Source organism: Chiloscyllium plagiosum, chromosome 32 (assembly GCF_004010195.1).
Source record: "Chiloscyllium plagiosum isolate BGI_BamShark_2017 chromosome 32, ASM401019v2, whole genome shotgun sequence".
NCBI classification, from domain to species: Eukaryota; Metazoa; Chordata; class Chondrichthyes; order Orectolobiformes; family Hemiscylliidae; genus Chiloscyllium; species Chiloscyllium plagiosum.
This window is the reverse complement of record NC_057741.1, coordinates 32,619,358-32,636,429: the sequence shown is the minus strand read 5'-3', so window position 1 is coordinate 32,636,429 and position 17,072 is coordinate 32,619,358. Positions and strand designations below refer to the sequence as shown.

The window sequence follows — 17,072 nt, the reverse complement described above, 5'->3', positions numbered from 1 at the left end:
TTTGTTTCTTATGTGTTGAAAGAAACTTTTACTATCATTTCTAATATTACTGGCTAGCCTACCTTCGTATTTGATCCTCTCCTTCCTTATTTCTCTCTTTGTTATCCTCTGTTTGTTTTTGTAGCCTTCCCAATCTTCTGATTTCCCAGTGCTTTTGGCCACTTTATAGGCTCTCTCTTTTTCTTTGATAGATTTCCTGACTTCCTTTGTCAAGGCTGTCATGGCTGTCAAATCCCTCACCGGATAATCTTTCTCTTCTTGTGGATGAACCTCTGTACAGTGTCCTCAATTTTACCCACAAACTCCTGCCATTTTTGCTCTACTGTCTTCCCTGCTAGGCTCTGCTTCCAGTCTATTTTTGTCAGTTCCTCACTCATGCCCTCCTAGTTACCTTTATTTAACTGTAACACCATTACATCCGATTTTGCCTTCTCTCTTTCAAACTGCAGACTGAACTCTACCATATTATGATCGTTGCTTCCTAAGTGTTCCCTTACTTTAAGATTTTTTATAAAGTCTGGTTCATTACATAGCACTAGGTCCAGAATAGCCTGCTCCTTTGTAGGCTCCATGACAAACTGAGCAGAAACAGAATCCTCAGATGGCCAAGAACACAGGCAAGAAATCTTTACACCTTCCAGGATTTCTTCTGCAGCAAATTTTGAAAGAGACGGCTATGACAGAGTGGGGGTCCTGAGCCACACCAGGTGAGAGTTAACACTGAGGTAAGTACCATGACAACGAAAATATGTTGCTGCTTTGGATGTGCCAGTTGTATACTTCTCATGAAAAGAGAGCAGAATGCAAATACAAAACACCAACTAAAACCATCAACTCCTATTAGGAAGGGAGTTTGATATACTCCAATTGCCACATTGATCGATATCATCACTGGACCAATAGATGATAATAGCACAATAAAATCTACTTGGTAATTCAGCAGCACTCTAGCCACTGATATCTTATGTCAAGAGTTAATCTGATCCTCTTCAATGAGGCACTTACCTCAAGATCTTTGAAAGAATCAACAATATCTCCTGAATGCTTTTACTGAGTCAGCATCCTAATCATACTCAAGTGCCAATCCATTCCATTTGTCAACAATTCAAATTTTGAATTTGTTAGGATCCCAGCTGATGCTAATACTATACAAATCAGATCTCAGAATAGCTTGACTGATCATTCATTTAACTTTTGCAGCTAAGTTAACATGGCAGTTAATCTGACACATATTCACAAGAGGCTGTGGTTTTTCTTCAATAACACATCATAATTTTATTAAAAAGATAGAAAAAAAATAAAGCTCTATATTTACTGAGATGACAATGTAAATGATCTTAAATAAAATATCAAAAAGTTTCAACCTGCGTACCAATACAAACCATTAGAGAAACCGAATCTCAGAAAACCAACTTCTATGTCAGCTTCTTAAATTCCCTTGCTCAATTGATACTTTCCAGAGTCAAAAGGTGTGGCACTGGAAAAGCACAGCAGGTCAGGCAGCATCTGAGGAGCAGGAAGGTCAATGTTTCATGCATAATTTCTTTGCAAATCTATGCACAACTTTGCATGATTTTGATGGAGCGATTTTTTTTCTTCAGTCCTCGCAACTTAAAAATAGCAATCCAAACTCTCCTGGCTTAGGAGCTCCGCAGACTAGAAACCACAACTGAAGTGACCCTGAACTGACTTGATACATCTGCTGTGACATCTGAACTCTGGGTTTTCTGAACTAAAGGCTTGAATCTTCTGTTCCAAATTCAAAACTAGCTATTTAGAATAAGAATTCAAGAACATAGGATTAGGCAATTAAGCCTGTCAAGACTGCTCCACCATTTTCAACAATCATGATTGACCTCATCTCTACTTCAACTCCATTTTCTTCAAAACTCTTTAACCCACTATTAATTAAAAATCTATCTCCTCTTTCAATTTATTCAGTGTCCTGGTATTCACCATATTCCAGAGCAGTGAAACCCACACATTCACAACCCCTTGAGAGAAGCAATTGCTCATCACCCATTTACATCTGCTGGCCATTAGCTTTCCTTAATTATCTCAAATAGTCAAAACACTTTATTCCTTAAAACTCATCTGAAAGACATTTGGATAATTACATGATTAGGAAAGGTACAGAGGGATATGGGCCAAACACAGGAAAATGGGAGTAGTTAAGTTTGGGACACCTGGTCAGCATGGATGAGTTGGACTGAAGGGTCTGTTTCCATGCTGTATGACTCTTTGACTACAGGTATTCTCTTAGGCACTGTATTTTAGTCACATACATTCCTGGAACTGATGTATATAGATTACTGTTCAAAATCAATTTTCTGACCTTAAATAAAAATTCACAGAACTGACCCACATCCATCTGCCTCTATTTTTAAATTCAAATCTAAAAAAGGATAGTATGTACCTTATGCAACTTACATCACACAATTGCTGTTTATTTACTTTAGATAAAAGCAATAGGAAGCAGGTCCTCTTGTCAATGCAAAGAAAACTCTTTGCATCAACATTATTGGTTGCCTTCAATATTCAATGGTACTCTCCGAATCAGAAGATTGTACTGTCCAGTCCCATTTTAGGAGAGTTGAGTTCAGAAATCAAGGTTCCCAGCCCAATGTGACATTATGGCAGTGCCACACTATTGGAGATATTGTCTTTTGGGATGAGACATTAAAACAAAGGAACTGTCTGCTGTTTCAGTTGCACATAAAAAATTTCACAATACAGTTTTGAAGAATCTCACAATGCTACACTCCTCCAGCTTCCACCCAAAACATATTAAAACAGCCATTCCCTATGGACAAGCCCTACGCATACACCAGATCTACTCAGATGAGGAGGAACATGACAGACACCTGGAAGTACTCAAGGATGCCCTCACAAGAACGGGGTACGATTCTCAATTCATCGACCGCCAGTTCCGACGTGCCACAGCAAGGAACCGTAATGACCTCCTCAGGAGACTGACATGTGCTGCAACCGACAGGGTACCCTTCGTTGTTCAGTATTTCCCAGGGGCTGAAAAATTATGCCATGTTCTTCGTGACCTGCAACACATTATCAATGAGGATGAGCACCTCACCAAGACCTTCCCCACACCTCCACTACTTGCCTTTAAACAACCACCAAACCTCAAACAGATTGTTGTTCGTAGCAAGCTGCCCGGCTCCCAGGACAACTCCATACAACCCTGTCATGGTAGATGCTGCAAGACGTGTCAGAGTGTGGACATAGATACCACTATTACGCGTGGGAACACCTCCCACCTTGTACATGGCAGGTACTCATGTGACTCAGCCAACGTTGTCTATCTTATATGTTGCAGGCAAGGATGCCTGGAGGCATGGTACATTGGGGAAACCGAGCAAAGGCAACGTCAACGGATGAATGGGCACCACACAACAATCAACAGACAGGAAGGTTCCCTCCCAGTTGGGGAACACTTCAGTGGTCCAGGACATTCAGCCTCAGACCTTTGAGTGACCATCCTCAGGACAGGCAGCAGAGAAAAGTGGCCAAGCAGAGGCTGATAGCTAACTTCGGTACCCACAGAGAGGGCCTCAACCGGGACCTTGGGTTCATGTCACATTACAGGTGACCACCATTGCAATACACCCACACACCCACCCACCCACACCCACATATTTTGTGGGGTGAATTTGTACTTTCAGGGTTGCATTGTACTTTGCTCAAAAACTGCATGAATTTATGTAAAACTCCGTTATCTCAGTTTTTAGATTAGAATCAATCTAAACATCATGGCATAGACAGAGAACACAGGGGGCTAACACCTTCAACATATTGTCTAGCTATCGCCCTTGTTAACAGCTAACCTGAGAATGCAACTTTTTTAAAAAAGGTTTTGTGATTTGCACATGAAAGAAGTGAAACTATCACTGTATTTTAACAGGCTTAACAGACAATCAATTTTTCAAAGTATAATTTCAGTTACATCACACTGAATTTTTGCAATAAATTCTGCGTGTTAGGATTGAGCCCTCCACTATCACCGGATGAAGGAGCGTCGCTCCGAAAGCTAGTGTGCTTCCAATTAAACCTGGTGATGTGTGATTTTTAGTTTTGAACAACAGCAAGGCACCATAGTCTTGTGCAGTATTTTCCACTCCAAATCATTGACAAAAGAACTATAAAACTTTTCCTGTGACTGTTTATGGGAGCGTGCTGTACTTGTGTTTATTGATATACTTCCTAAATTATATAATAAGTTCAAGAATACTTCTTTGGCTGTAAAAACAATTTAGAATATCCTGGGATTACAAAAGGAGCTACATAACTTGACAGGATGGATTCTGAGAGGTTGCTTTCATTTCGAGGACCAACTAGAACTACGGGACACAGTTTAAGTTTAAGTAAAAAAAAAAGGTTTCACCTTGAAGACAGAGATAAAATGAATTACTTTCACTCAGAGGGTTAATGTTCTGAAATTATCTTCCCCGAACAGCAGTGGAGTCTGGGATAGTAAATCCTTCCCCAACATTTCTATAATCAACAAGCCTTTCTTTCATTTGCAAATGAAAAGATCTCTTTTCCAATGATGGATTTTGCAACTTTTTTTAAAAAACAAACACAGTCTGAAACATGGATCAGCTCTGTTCCAACAGTTCATTCCAGGGCACAGATAAACAAATATCTGAACTCTGCAAAACCTCAGGCCGAAACCTAAACTTTGTAAAGTCACAATTGCACTGAGTAACCAAGACAATAGTGTACATCATCTGGTTGAGCAAGATCCAGAGAGAGTATGGCTGTTTGGAAAATCAGAAATGCAGCTCTTTCCCTTCATTACAGTATTGTCTGACAATGTATTTGATTTGATATGATCCAAATCAAGGAGGAGAATTTTAAATGAAAGCAGGCACTGTTAAATAATAAATGATCATAAATCAAAGTATATATGGTAGAATAAAGATTAAATGCAGTTTAATTATACACTGGCTGATAGTATCTCTCATCCATCATGCATTTCAGTCAAAATATGGGGAAAATGCTAGCACTACTTATTCATTTAGTTGCTCATTGTACAGGAGAAGTTATCCCCTTCAATTCAATCTCAGAAGCTTTCTCTTCATCGAACTATATGATTACATTCGTTGGCAAGTACTTCCTGATCTTTAAATTGCATTTCTCCAGGACTTACAGATTATTTCTGGATGAATGGAGTCTACATTCACTTATCAGGCTGACACAGCCCTCTGGAACGGTCTTCCCACTCCTGCAGTTGCCAGAGGGTAAACCTTGCGTTACAGAAGCTTGCATTTGTAAAGTTTCAAATTCCAGACCACCCTGATTTTGACAATGCCCAGAATCATTAATGGTCTTGATCTGACTTCAGAATTCCCTTTATCAGACATTTACATGTCCCTATGATTATGGAGTGTAAACAATGACAGAAATCACAACACCTCTGATTCATCAGTTCACACACTGATATTCCTTCCATTGAAGGTACATTTCAGTACAGTATACCCAAACCGAACAACACTCGACAATCAACCATTGTAATGTTACATACTTCTAAGTAATTTTACAGATTATTTCCTTTCAAAACATTTTTGTGTACATACAACATATACAACAGTAAAAGATGTTTACAGTGCAAAAGTGGAACCACAAATTGTTCCATTGTAATTTGTTTCCATGTAAGAAAGATATCATTAAAGATGAAAATAAATCAAAGTAAAAATTCCCATTTAATGGAATCTAAATTCCATGATGTGGAGCTCAGATTTAAGAATTTCCATGTAGATACAGACTCTGATAAAGGTCATGCTATTCCATTGATTTACTAAATACTCATTGGAACTATCTAGCTGCTGTCAACAGAGAGAAGGGCATATCATGAATTACTTCTTCTTGACTGCTCTCAAACAGATGATGACAATTTTACTTTGTGTCCCTGAGTTATCACATTAGACACTTTCTACTTGGTATTATGTACAGCCAAGATATATTCTAATAAATCCACTTAGAGTCACAGAGTCATGGAGATAAACAGCACAGAAACAGACCCTTCGGTCCAACTCATCCATACCGACGAGATATTTCAACCCAATCTAGTCCCACCTGCCAGCACCTGGCCCATATCCCTCTAAATACATCCTATTCATATACCCATTCAGATGCCTTTTAAATGCTGTAATTGTACCAATCTTCATCACTTCCTGTGGCAGCTCATTCCGTATGCATACCACCCTCTGCTTGAAAAAGTTGCCCTTTACATCTCTTTTATATATTTCCCCTCTCACCCTCAACTTATGTCTTCTCGTTCTGGACTCCCCCACCCCATTGAAAAGACCTTGTCTATTTATCCCATCCATGCCCCTCAAATTTGTAAACCTCTATAAGGTCACCCCTCAGCCTCCGACGCTCCAGGGAAAACAGCCCCAGCCAATTTAACCTCTCCAGAAATCAAATCCTCCAACCCTGGCAACATCCTTGTAAATCTTTTCTGAAACCTTTCAAGTTTCACAACATACTTCCGATAGGAAGGAGATCAGAATTGAACACAATATTCCAAAAAGTGGCCTAACCAATGGCATGTACAGCAGCAACATGACCTCCGAACTCCTGTATTCAATACTCTGACCAATAAAGGAAAGCATAACAAACACCTTCTTCACTATCCTATCTACCTGCAACTCCACTTTCAAGGAACTATGAACCTGCACTCCAAGGTCTCTTTATTCAGCAACACTCCTGAGGATGTTACCATTAAGTGTATAAGTCCTGCTGAAGTTTGCTTTCCCAAAATGCAGCACCTTGCATTTATCTAAATTAAACCCTACCTGCCACTCCTCAGCCCATTGGCCAAGTAACTCCAGAAAATCTAGGATCAAAAGTAAAACCTTAGTAAGTTCATTATCAATCACTTCAAACCTCTGTTTTTCACACTGTGGGCCCCAGCTCAATGACAGATAGAAGGGAGAAGAAAAACAGGTACATTTAGCAGTTCTAACAAAACATTTTTGAAGTATTAGAGAGCAGGAGGGCATTTTGCCCATGGCTGTGGATGAATAAAAGAAATATAAATCTTAAAATATAATAACATGTAAAGTTTTGAATATATATGATACATTCTGGTCAATATTGTATGTTAAAAAGCCATCTCACGGGTAAAACAGCGATGCAGATGGTAGTTGGCAGAAATGACAGTCTGATGTGAAAATTGCTTCAGTCCCACAGCTCCTAAAATCAAAACAATGAAGATGTGGAATAGATGTGACAGCTTTGACTTTTTTCAGTGATCTGAGAAACTATCAACACTGATGGTGTCTAAAATGCTGCCACATTCAGATTCAAAATTATACATCTATCCTTCACCATAATTCCAAACTAAGTAAGCAAATTAAATAAAATTATATTTAAACATAATAAATCACGTATAATTTAAAAGGAAAATGCAATAATTAATTTCAATGTATTGGTAAAATATGCACATTGAGCATGTTAATAAAATGAATCTTCATTAAAGCACATCATAAGCAGAATTTTCTCAGCACTTTGAATCTTAGAAAATCGGAATTCAGGATGGTTATAAACAGTGGGATACAAAGTCCAAATTTAATGTGCAGAATAATAAATTGTTTTTTAAATTCATATTGTGTTTTCAGGAGATACAATTCCAATCCTATTGATGTGAAGCTATTTTTGTCATGAAAAAATCAAATTGTCTGTTTATTCAAATTGCAGGAAAGGATTTGTATTCACAAAGCATATCTCATGACCTTTGCGCATTCAAGGTTGCTTTACAGCCAATGAAGTGCTCTCAAAGGGTACTCTCTGTTACAATGTAGGTAAACAGGGCATTCAATTTGCATTCAGCAAGGTCCTACAAACAGCAATGAGATAACCATGTTCTAGTGATGTTGCTTGTGTGATAAATATCAGTTAGGCACTGGAAATTCTCCCCTGGCTTTTGAATGGTTATGGTGTGACTATTTTCATCCTCCGGAAAGAGCAGACAAGGGCTCAGTTTAATGTTACATCAACTTTCCAAATGAACCAAGGTAAATAATACAGGATTTTTTAAAAAACAGTAAATCATTTTAAATTTCTGCGTTTTGAACATTTTGAATTGAGAAACTGTATATTTATAAAAGTGAATACAGAAAGGGCCTAATATTTTTAATCTTAAATAGTCACTCCTTAACAGCAGTGTGCGTGAATCTACATCAGATGGACTGGAATGATTCAAGGGAGTGGTTCACCATTCCCTTCTGAAGGGCAATTCATAGAACATAGAACAATACAGCGCAGAACAGGCCCTTCAGCCCTCGATGTTGCGCCGACCTGTGAACTATTCTCAGCTCGTCCCCCTACACTATCCCATCATTATCCATGTGCTTATCTAAGGATTGTTTAAATCTCCCTAATGTGGCTGAGTTGACTACATTAGCAGGTAGGGCATTCCACGCCCTTACCACTCTCTGCGTAAAGAACCTGCCTCTGATATCTGTCTTAAATCTATCACCCCTCAATTTGTAGTTATGCCCCCTCATACAAGCTGACGTCATCAACCTAGGAATTCAGGATTGTGAACAAATGGTGGTTTAGACAGGCCACCACTTACCTCAAAAACATTTGAAAAAAATTACCTTTCATTCCATAGCTAATAATCATTAAACTAATAAATACACACACATAGTATGTATTCTTTATGGCCAAAGTTAAAAATCACACAACACCAGGTTATAGCCCAACAGGTTTATTTGGAAGCACTAGCTTTCAGAGCGCTGCTTCTTCATCCACCTGAAGCAGCAGCGGTCCAAAAGCTGGTGCATCCAAATACAGGTGAAAACCTGTTGGACTATAATTTGTCATTGCATGATTTTCAACTGTGTCCAACCCAGTCCAACACCGGCTCCTCCAAGTCATGTATTCTTTGTAAAAGCGTATTTCAGATCAGTAAAATATCATGAATATTGACAATTAATTTGGTAGTTTAACCACAATCTTCAAAATCCAGCCAACACTTCTAACAAAAGAAATATGAAGTAGTTTGCGGACTTGTTAGAACTATTGAATTAACCCCTGTCACATCTCACTCTTGGAAAGTTTATTTCATACTGTTCAGCCACCATTACAATTATATTTTAAAATCATGTCTTAGATGTCCAGGCTGAACTCCTGCAGAAATCTACATGAGCGCATAGTGCAGTGTAGGTACCATCTCTCGGTCAGCCTTGTTCAAGAGGAGGGCAAGAATGTTCTTCAATGGGCAACAATCACATCATGCGGAAGGCAAATACGTTTCTCAGTAGCACTTGATTGTTATGATCTCCTGGTTTTAAACTTGGCTGGGAACGAGGAGCAGCTCCAAGAAGAGATTTTCCTTTTCTTCTATTTTGCTTTATCTTTGCTATGAGATCACATTCTTGTTTGTCTTCTAATGAGATCACATGACTAGACTTGTTAAAGGGTGGAGGGGGTGGGGGTGGGAGTGGGGAGAGGCACTTTGTGGGCAGTGACCGAGGAAGTATGTAATCATCATTCTGTGCTGTCTGACTCGATCATAAGCTCTGATCAGGCAGCTTGATGGATTCACTGGTATTTCCCACCTCTTGTTATGTCTTTTAACAAGCCTTTACTGAAAACCTAACTAACATTCCCTCTACACCAACATTCTTCATCATTTTATGTCAAATCTAAAAGTGGCCACAGCATTCTTCTGCCTCTGCCCTGAGCAAAGAACAAAGAAGAACAAAGAAAATTACATCACATGAACAGACCCTTCAGCCCTCCAAGCCTGCGCTGATCCAGATCCTCTTTCTAAATCTGTTGCCTACATTCCAAGGATCTGTACCAATATTAGAATTTATGATGTCTAGAATACCAATCCATTGCACTGATTAGGATAGTCAACAACAATAAAGGTTCACTATAATCATATAAATACAAATTTCTGACACACAATAATGTATCTTTTAATAGATAATTTGACTAGTGTTACTCATACTAATTTCATAATGGACATTGTCTATGAAAACTTTAGGTTTGCATTTTGAGAGCTCATCACATTTTCGAAGTTACAGACAGGTTCTAGTCAGGAATGAGACTGTACACACTCCCAGATCCATTGAAATTTATCTCACTGGGTGGAAGTGCACAAAGTTGCTTTTAAGAATGATTGAATGTTTTACAGGCAATCCAAGATCAGCAAGTAAGGGATTAAAAAACAATGGGTACTCATCTGTTTGATAATAAAGAAGAGGATGTATCTGAAGACTGAAGAATCTTACTTCATGGCCCTGAACACTAGGGGCCCACATCAGGCCATTATAAAATGGCACAGGGCTCCAAGGAGTCATGGTGTTCAGGTTGAAAGGGAAGTCAGTTTGGGGGGGGGGGGGGGCAACAGGGCCGGGAAGGGGCCAGAATAGGCACAGAGCAGCCTTGGGACCTCCAATGATTGTGTCTGGTCTTTGTCATCATCATATGTAGCTTAATGCTTATGCTATAGAACTATTCATGGAGCGACCTAGGCTGGATTAATACAGACAGTCATAATGGCAACCAGGCCCACTTCATTACAGAAGAGGACCTATGTTGGTTCCCCAGCTGCAAGACAATCTCCCCTGATTATGTCGGAAGGTGGAAGGGGCTGGTGTGGGACAGATTAAATGACAATAGGGATAACAATGCATGGTCAAAGGGAATGATAATCGACAAGCAAAGCAACAAATGATGATAGATCCAGAGGAGATGTAAGTGGCAACAGCAATCACCACTGACAGCTGCTTTCTGAGAAAACAGGAGGCAGAGTTTATGGTCTGGAATTGTTAAACTCAAGAGTTTTTTTTAATATTTAGCTGTAATCAGAGACCCACATTCTCCATATCTGCAGTTAACTTTCTCCAAAATAAAGACATTCCAAGTAGGAGCCATAGCATTTGCCATCTTTCATCTGGCCACACATCTGTCCATCATTTATCCCAAAAGTAAAATGCTAGATTTTGTGGACATTGCCTACAAGTAGCTCCTATTACATCAAATTGTCACTTCCACATTCAATTTAGCAAGAAAGGTACAGTAATTAATTTAAAGGTGACAGTATCAGTTTGGTTGACTTGGCCAGGCCAATCTCATTCAAAGCCAACAAAACAAAAACTGTGAAGAAAGCATATTTTTCCGTCACACATTCGCCAACCTCTGGACCCTTTGAGCAAGTTACAGTATGTGAATAATCTATTCACTAACTTTAATCATTTATAATCTGCCAACATCTTCAAACTACTTTCAACCAATATATTCCAATTCTACACACACACACGCACACACACACACTTGGTGGATCTGGCAGTGCAGCTGCAATGATGCCATCTGGTAACTTGCTGCTGTGAGATATCAAAACTGCTAAGTCGATCAGGCACCAGTGAAGCTTTTTGCCATATGCCCTTAGACATAGAGCTCCCACTCCTACATGATAGAAGTAAACAAAGGAATTGAGAAATACTCTCTTCAATAACAGTATTGTTTTGTTTTTTTCTTCTCCTCCTGCTATGGTTTTACTGTGTGATTACCTGTAATTACACTCATGCTGATCTTGCATTGAATAATTATTTCAAGCATGTTTCCATTTGACACTTTATTAATGACATGCTTCTTTCCCTTACCTGCCTTTCAAACAGCCTGCCACAGATGATGAGCTGCTGACCAATTTGTGGGTCCTCTCACACCACAGCCTTACGGATGGCATTTTTGACAGTGCATTCATGTTAAATATTCACCAATTACATTTCATTCACTTGTCAGCAACATATGGTCAGGTGCCAGTCAAAGACAAATAAAATGATGTCAATTTACCAAAGCCATGCTTCACTGAGGGAAAAAAAGCTTAACTTGTGTGTCATTTTTTTGTAAAGTAGGAGAAAGATTCTGAATCCTGTATCAAATTAGCAAGTGTGTCTGGTGCCAGATCACACGAAGTCTAGATTTCCTCATATCGTGCTGGTCACTTTATTTGAATAGAAATTGAACAATGAGATGGAAGGTTAGCTTTCAGAGAGAAGGAACTAGTGACATTGAATCAACTTGATCCAGAAAGGCAGCACCTTTTAGCCATGGATGTATTTTTACCTGCCCTAAGCTAAAAGCTCTGCATGCTCTCTACAGGATGCACTGCAGAAATTCACCAAAGATCCTTAGACAGCACCTTCCAAATCACTTCCATTTATAAGGACAAGGGCAGCAGATAAATGGAAACACAACAACTTGCAAGTTCTCCTCCAAGCCACTCATCATCCTGACTCGGAAATATATTGCCATTACTTCACTGTTGCTAGGTCAAAATCCTGGAATTCCCTCCACAGGGGCATTGTGGCTCAACCTGTGTATCATATAGACTACAGCGGTTCAGGCCGGTAGCTCACCACCATCTTCCCCAAGGCAACTAGGGACAGGCAACAAAAATGCTGGCCAACCAGTGATGTCCACATCCAACAACCAAATATAAAATAACATCTCTCACCAATGTGAAATCTAGCCACCCGCAAGTGATAATATCTATTTTTAAATCAAATTGCTCGGTTATGTTCCAGTACAGCTCTAAGGCAGTTGGGACAAGAGCCTGGACATTCCAGCAAAGAGGCAAGGACACCATCTTTTTTTTTTAATAGAATAGAATCCCTACAGTGTGGAAACAGGCCCTTCAGCCCAACAAGTCCATACTGACCCTCCGAAGAGTAACCCACTCAGATCCATTACCCCTACCCTATATTTAACCCTGACTAAAGCACTTAACCTGCACATTCCGGAACACTATGGACAATTTAACACAGCTAATTCACCTAACCTGCACACCTTTGGACTGTGGAAGGAAACTGGAGCACCCGGAAAAAACCCACGCAGACATGGGGAGAATGTGCAAATTGCACACAGACAGTCACCCAAGACTGTGACCGAACTCAGGTCCTTGGTGCTGTGAGGCAGCAGTGCTAACCACTGAGCCACTGTACTGGCCCTGCACAGCAATCAAATAGTAGGAGAGCCTTAATTGGACTAGAGTGGGACTTCTGCCCTTCAGGGACTGGAGATAGAACTGTTTGCAGCTCTATTCCCACCAGCACCAAAAATGACTAGTGGTGACTGCTGGAACTACAAGCAATTTCGAGGAAGAAGTGAAAATGAATACCAGATTCGAGCCCATGTGTAGATGGGAGACCCTGTCAATAAAAGGTGAAGGGGAAGTTTGATGCAGTTGGGTTAGAAATGCTGGGGGAATTAAGAGGGTATCACCTAAAGATTTGCCCCTCACATCCAATAAGCATTCCAAGCCTTGGTTTATCAAAATCTGAAAAATGTCACTTGCAATAGTTTTTTTCAAATACATTCACGTTATCAGTGCATCAACAGCTGGGCCAGCATTTATTACCTATCCCTATGGGCCCAGAAGGCAATTAAGAGTCAACCACATTGCGGTGGAGCTTGAATCACACACAGGCCAGACCAGGTATGGATAGCAGTTTCCTTCCCTAAAGGACATTCGTGAACCAGATAGATTTTTCAACAATTGACAATGCTTTGATGGTCATCACTAGACTCACTAGACTCTTATTTCCTTTTTTTTTACTGAATTCAAATTATGGTGGGATTTGAACCCAGGTCCCCAGAACTTTACCTGGGTCTAATACCACTAGACCATTGCCTCCCCTCAATCATGGTAGCATTGCCTCAGTACTGCACTGAAGTGCCAGCAAAGGTTATGAGCTCAAATTCTAGAGTGAGGCTTGAACCTACCTCCTGCTTATGGAGAAATGACGACGTTATAAACATTGAATGATGTGACACATCTCACTACTCCTACAGGTCAGGACTTCAAAAGCGCAATTCTGATTTTAGAGCATTAACCTTAAATGATATTGGCTGAAAGACACTCTGTCCCATTCCCCATCAAAATTAGAAGACCCTCACAGGCCTCTACCTAGATAATAGAGAAAAATACCTTGGCTGATACACATCTGAGATCTCATCCACAAGAAGCAACCTTTAGGACGAGAAATGCAACAGAAGCCATGTCTAGCTAGATGCTTCAGAATAAGATCCCATTTTTCAATGTGACGCAGTGTCAGAGAGATTTCCCAGTGTCATGGTCAGCATTCATTCTTCATTGCAATTACGAATTATAATGGGATTCAATAAAATTGTCACAAAATAATCCAATAATGAAATCATGAAAACTTGACTCAGAGTTAAAAATCACACAACACCAGGTTATAGTCCAACAGGTTTAACTGGAAGCACACTAGCTTTTGGAGCGCTGCTCCTTCATCAGGTGATTGTCGCTCCGAAAGCCAGTGTGCTTCCAATTAAACCTGTTGGACTATAACCTGGTGTTGTGTGATTTTTCACTTTGTACACCTCAGTCCAACACCGGCATCTCCGAATCATGACTCAGAGTGGTAGCCATGTAGAACAGTGGAAACTACTGCATATGCCATTGATGTAGTTAAGAGGCAGCTAGATACATTCATGAGAGAGTAAGCAATAAAAAGGATTGATGGATAAAGCAAGAGAATTATAATGTGCAACATAAACAGTGACCTTCAGGTAGCACAGCAGTTATTTTTTTAAATGGGCAATCCTGGATCAATAATCCAGAGGCAGGAGTTAAAATCACACCACAGCAGCTGGGGAATTTAACATTGAAGTAATAAATCTAAAATTAAAGATATCTGTGAAGCTGCCAGACTGTTGTATGGACACATTGGTTCATTTGGACACCTCATCAAAGCTGCATCTTATGGTTGGAGAATGAAGTGTAGCACTGGTTTATTGTTAATGTTACTTTCTCACATTTGTTAATGGAACCACTGTCAGCAAAAAAGCAACATCCCTCCAGAAGGAACATTGCAAATCAGCTTCTAGATCCACTTGGCCCCTCACACTTGGTTGAAAGAGATCCAAATGGGAATCATTTGAAGAGCAGGGTTGTTCTCCCCACACCTTGGCTAATGTTCATACCCAAACGGACAATCTGACCTTTATCTCATGTATGTGCCATCATGCTTTATGCAAATATGCAACCAAATCACCAATTATATTTCAAAAACATTTCACCGGCTGTGAATCACTTGGGTGGTCCTTAGATTGCTTTAAATAGTACTACATAGCTACAAATTCAATTTTTCCTTCCATTGTTGCAAACTTCCTTCACCTGCTCTATAGTCATTGAGAACTTGCTGCACACAGTTCTAAAGATGCTTGTCAACCTCTAGGATCTCATCCAAGCAGGCAGTACTCAAACAAAAGAAAACCATTGGAGCATTAAGGGCAATAGGTCTCAACCTTTCTCAGGGACCAAGAAAGTTTCACAGAGTTTCCAAGAAAGCATACAATGGGGATCCTGGCTAATTGTGCCCACACCCTTTCAGACACATTATAGTCATTGACAGGCATCTAGGGCAGTGCTCATGGCATAAGCAGACGAGGATTTGAACACTGCACCTTGCCAGCTGGTGATTAAACCTGCTGAGCTGTGAGGAGAACTATTGTTATCTTTGCACAAAGAATGTTGTGGATGCACAAGTCCCTGTTGCTGCAGGTGCATGCTTGTTTTGAGAGTGTTCAGAATTGCACACATATGGATTTATTCAAGAGGATTAAAAGATTAAGAAAATGCTGATGTTCAAAACAGAATTTTAGAAAAAAATCTGCAAGAAGGAATATTTGATAAATGCAGTGAAGGAATCAGGACAAACTCCAATCCAGTGGCAAATGCGTTCTTAGCTTCACAAATCTCCAGTGGAGATTATCTTCCCTGTCCTGTAATTTCTAATCAAACTGGCCCAATCCAATGCATACAATTCATAGTAAAAAATTGTTCAATATTTCACTGGAAAAAAATGAAGTCAAAGCTAACATCCATCCGATGTTTTTGGTTTGGTTTTTGACTAGCCTTTGCTACTATTATTTACATGTTTTAAGGGGGATCAGTCAGCTCAGTTGGCTGGATGGCTAGTTTCAATGCACAGCCTTCGGTGACCCTTAGGTTAAACTACTAAAAGTTATCTCTCTCTCTAATGAGAGAGCTGCCCTATGGTCCTCTGGGACTATAACGATTTTACAGGTTTTAAAGTAATATTTAATATTTACAGCCAAAGTACTTATTTTGAAGATGGAGCATTGTAAACTACACAGTTAATGTTGAGTTCTTGGAATTTCTTCTAGTTGTATAATTAGTGCAGTTTGGGAGACAAAAGCAGAACTTCAAAATTAAAATTTTCATTTTTACTTTTGAAAGTACAGGAGATAGGTCCTTTGAAGATGGGCTCCAGTTAGTTACATTCTTAAATAATGTCTGTTGTACTGCTGAAAATAAAGACATGCAGCCAAAGCTTTTCATCATGAACTTATCAGGACAGATGCAAGAATACCATAACAATATCTCCTGCATGATCAAAGCTAAGTTAACCAAGTGTAAACATGCAACAACTTGCATTTAAATAGTACTTTTGACAAAATACCAGCTGCACAAAAAATTTGGCACCAAGTCACATCAGGAAATATTTGGACAGGTGACCAAAAGCTTGGGTAGAGTGCAAGTTTTGAAGTGAAACTTGATGGAGGGGAGCACACAAGTCAGGTGGAAAGCTTAAGTCCCAAACAGCTGATGGCAAGGCAACCAATGGTGGCATAATGAAAACTGAGATGTAAAAAAGACCCAGATTGGACACATAGGAATTTCAAAGCTGCACAACTGAATTAAGTCTCAGACATAAGATCAGGGCAAGAGAATGAAAATAAAGGATGAGAATTTTAATCAGTGCACTATTCTGTTACACTGCACTTTTTAAAAACCTTTTAATACCATTAGATCTGTTAATGGTTCACATTGTGTGACATGGTTATATCAGTATCCCTCCCAGCATAGTTTCAGATATTCAACGAGTAGCTCACTAACGCAGGCACTACGTTTTGTAGGGTTTGTAAGTCAGTACTGCTGGCTTTAATTCTGCATCGCTCCACTTGAAATTTGTACTTGAAATTCTGTCCCATTTATGTAAATACTGTAGGCTGTATTCAGTTAAATGCAGTTTAAAAAAAAA

The 17,072-nt window shown here is 39.6% G+C and overlaps 1 protein-coding gene across 9 annotated transcripts in view; it reads right to left on the bottom strand.

Moving 5' to 3' along the window:
• ccser1 (coiled-coil serine-rich protein 1) overlaps window positions 1-17,072 on the bottom strand; it is a 1,299,391-nt gene that overhangs the window by 1,148,992 nt on the left and 133,327 nt on the right. For 6 of the 9 annotated variants that reach the window (XM_043674391.1, XM_043674396.1, XM_043674397.1 and 3 more), the window contains one exon: window positions 7,141-7,215. The exons of 2 other annotated variants lie outside the window; for them this stretch is intronic. In XM_043674391.1, coding sequence (XP_043530326.1) covers window positions 7,141-7,215 — 75 coding nt within the window. Of the gene's footprint in view, window positions 1-2,430; window positions 2,449-7,140; window positions 7,216-17,072 lie in introns of those variants that run through there. One more of the 9 variants, XM_043674393.1, reaches the window with a different exon arrangement.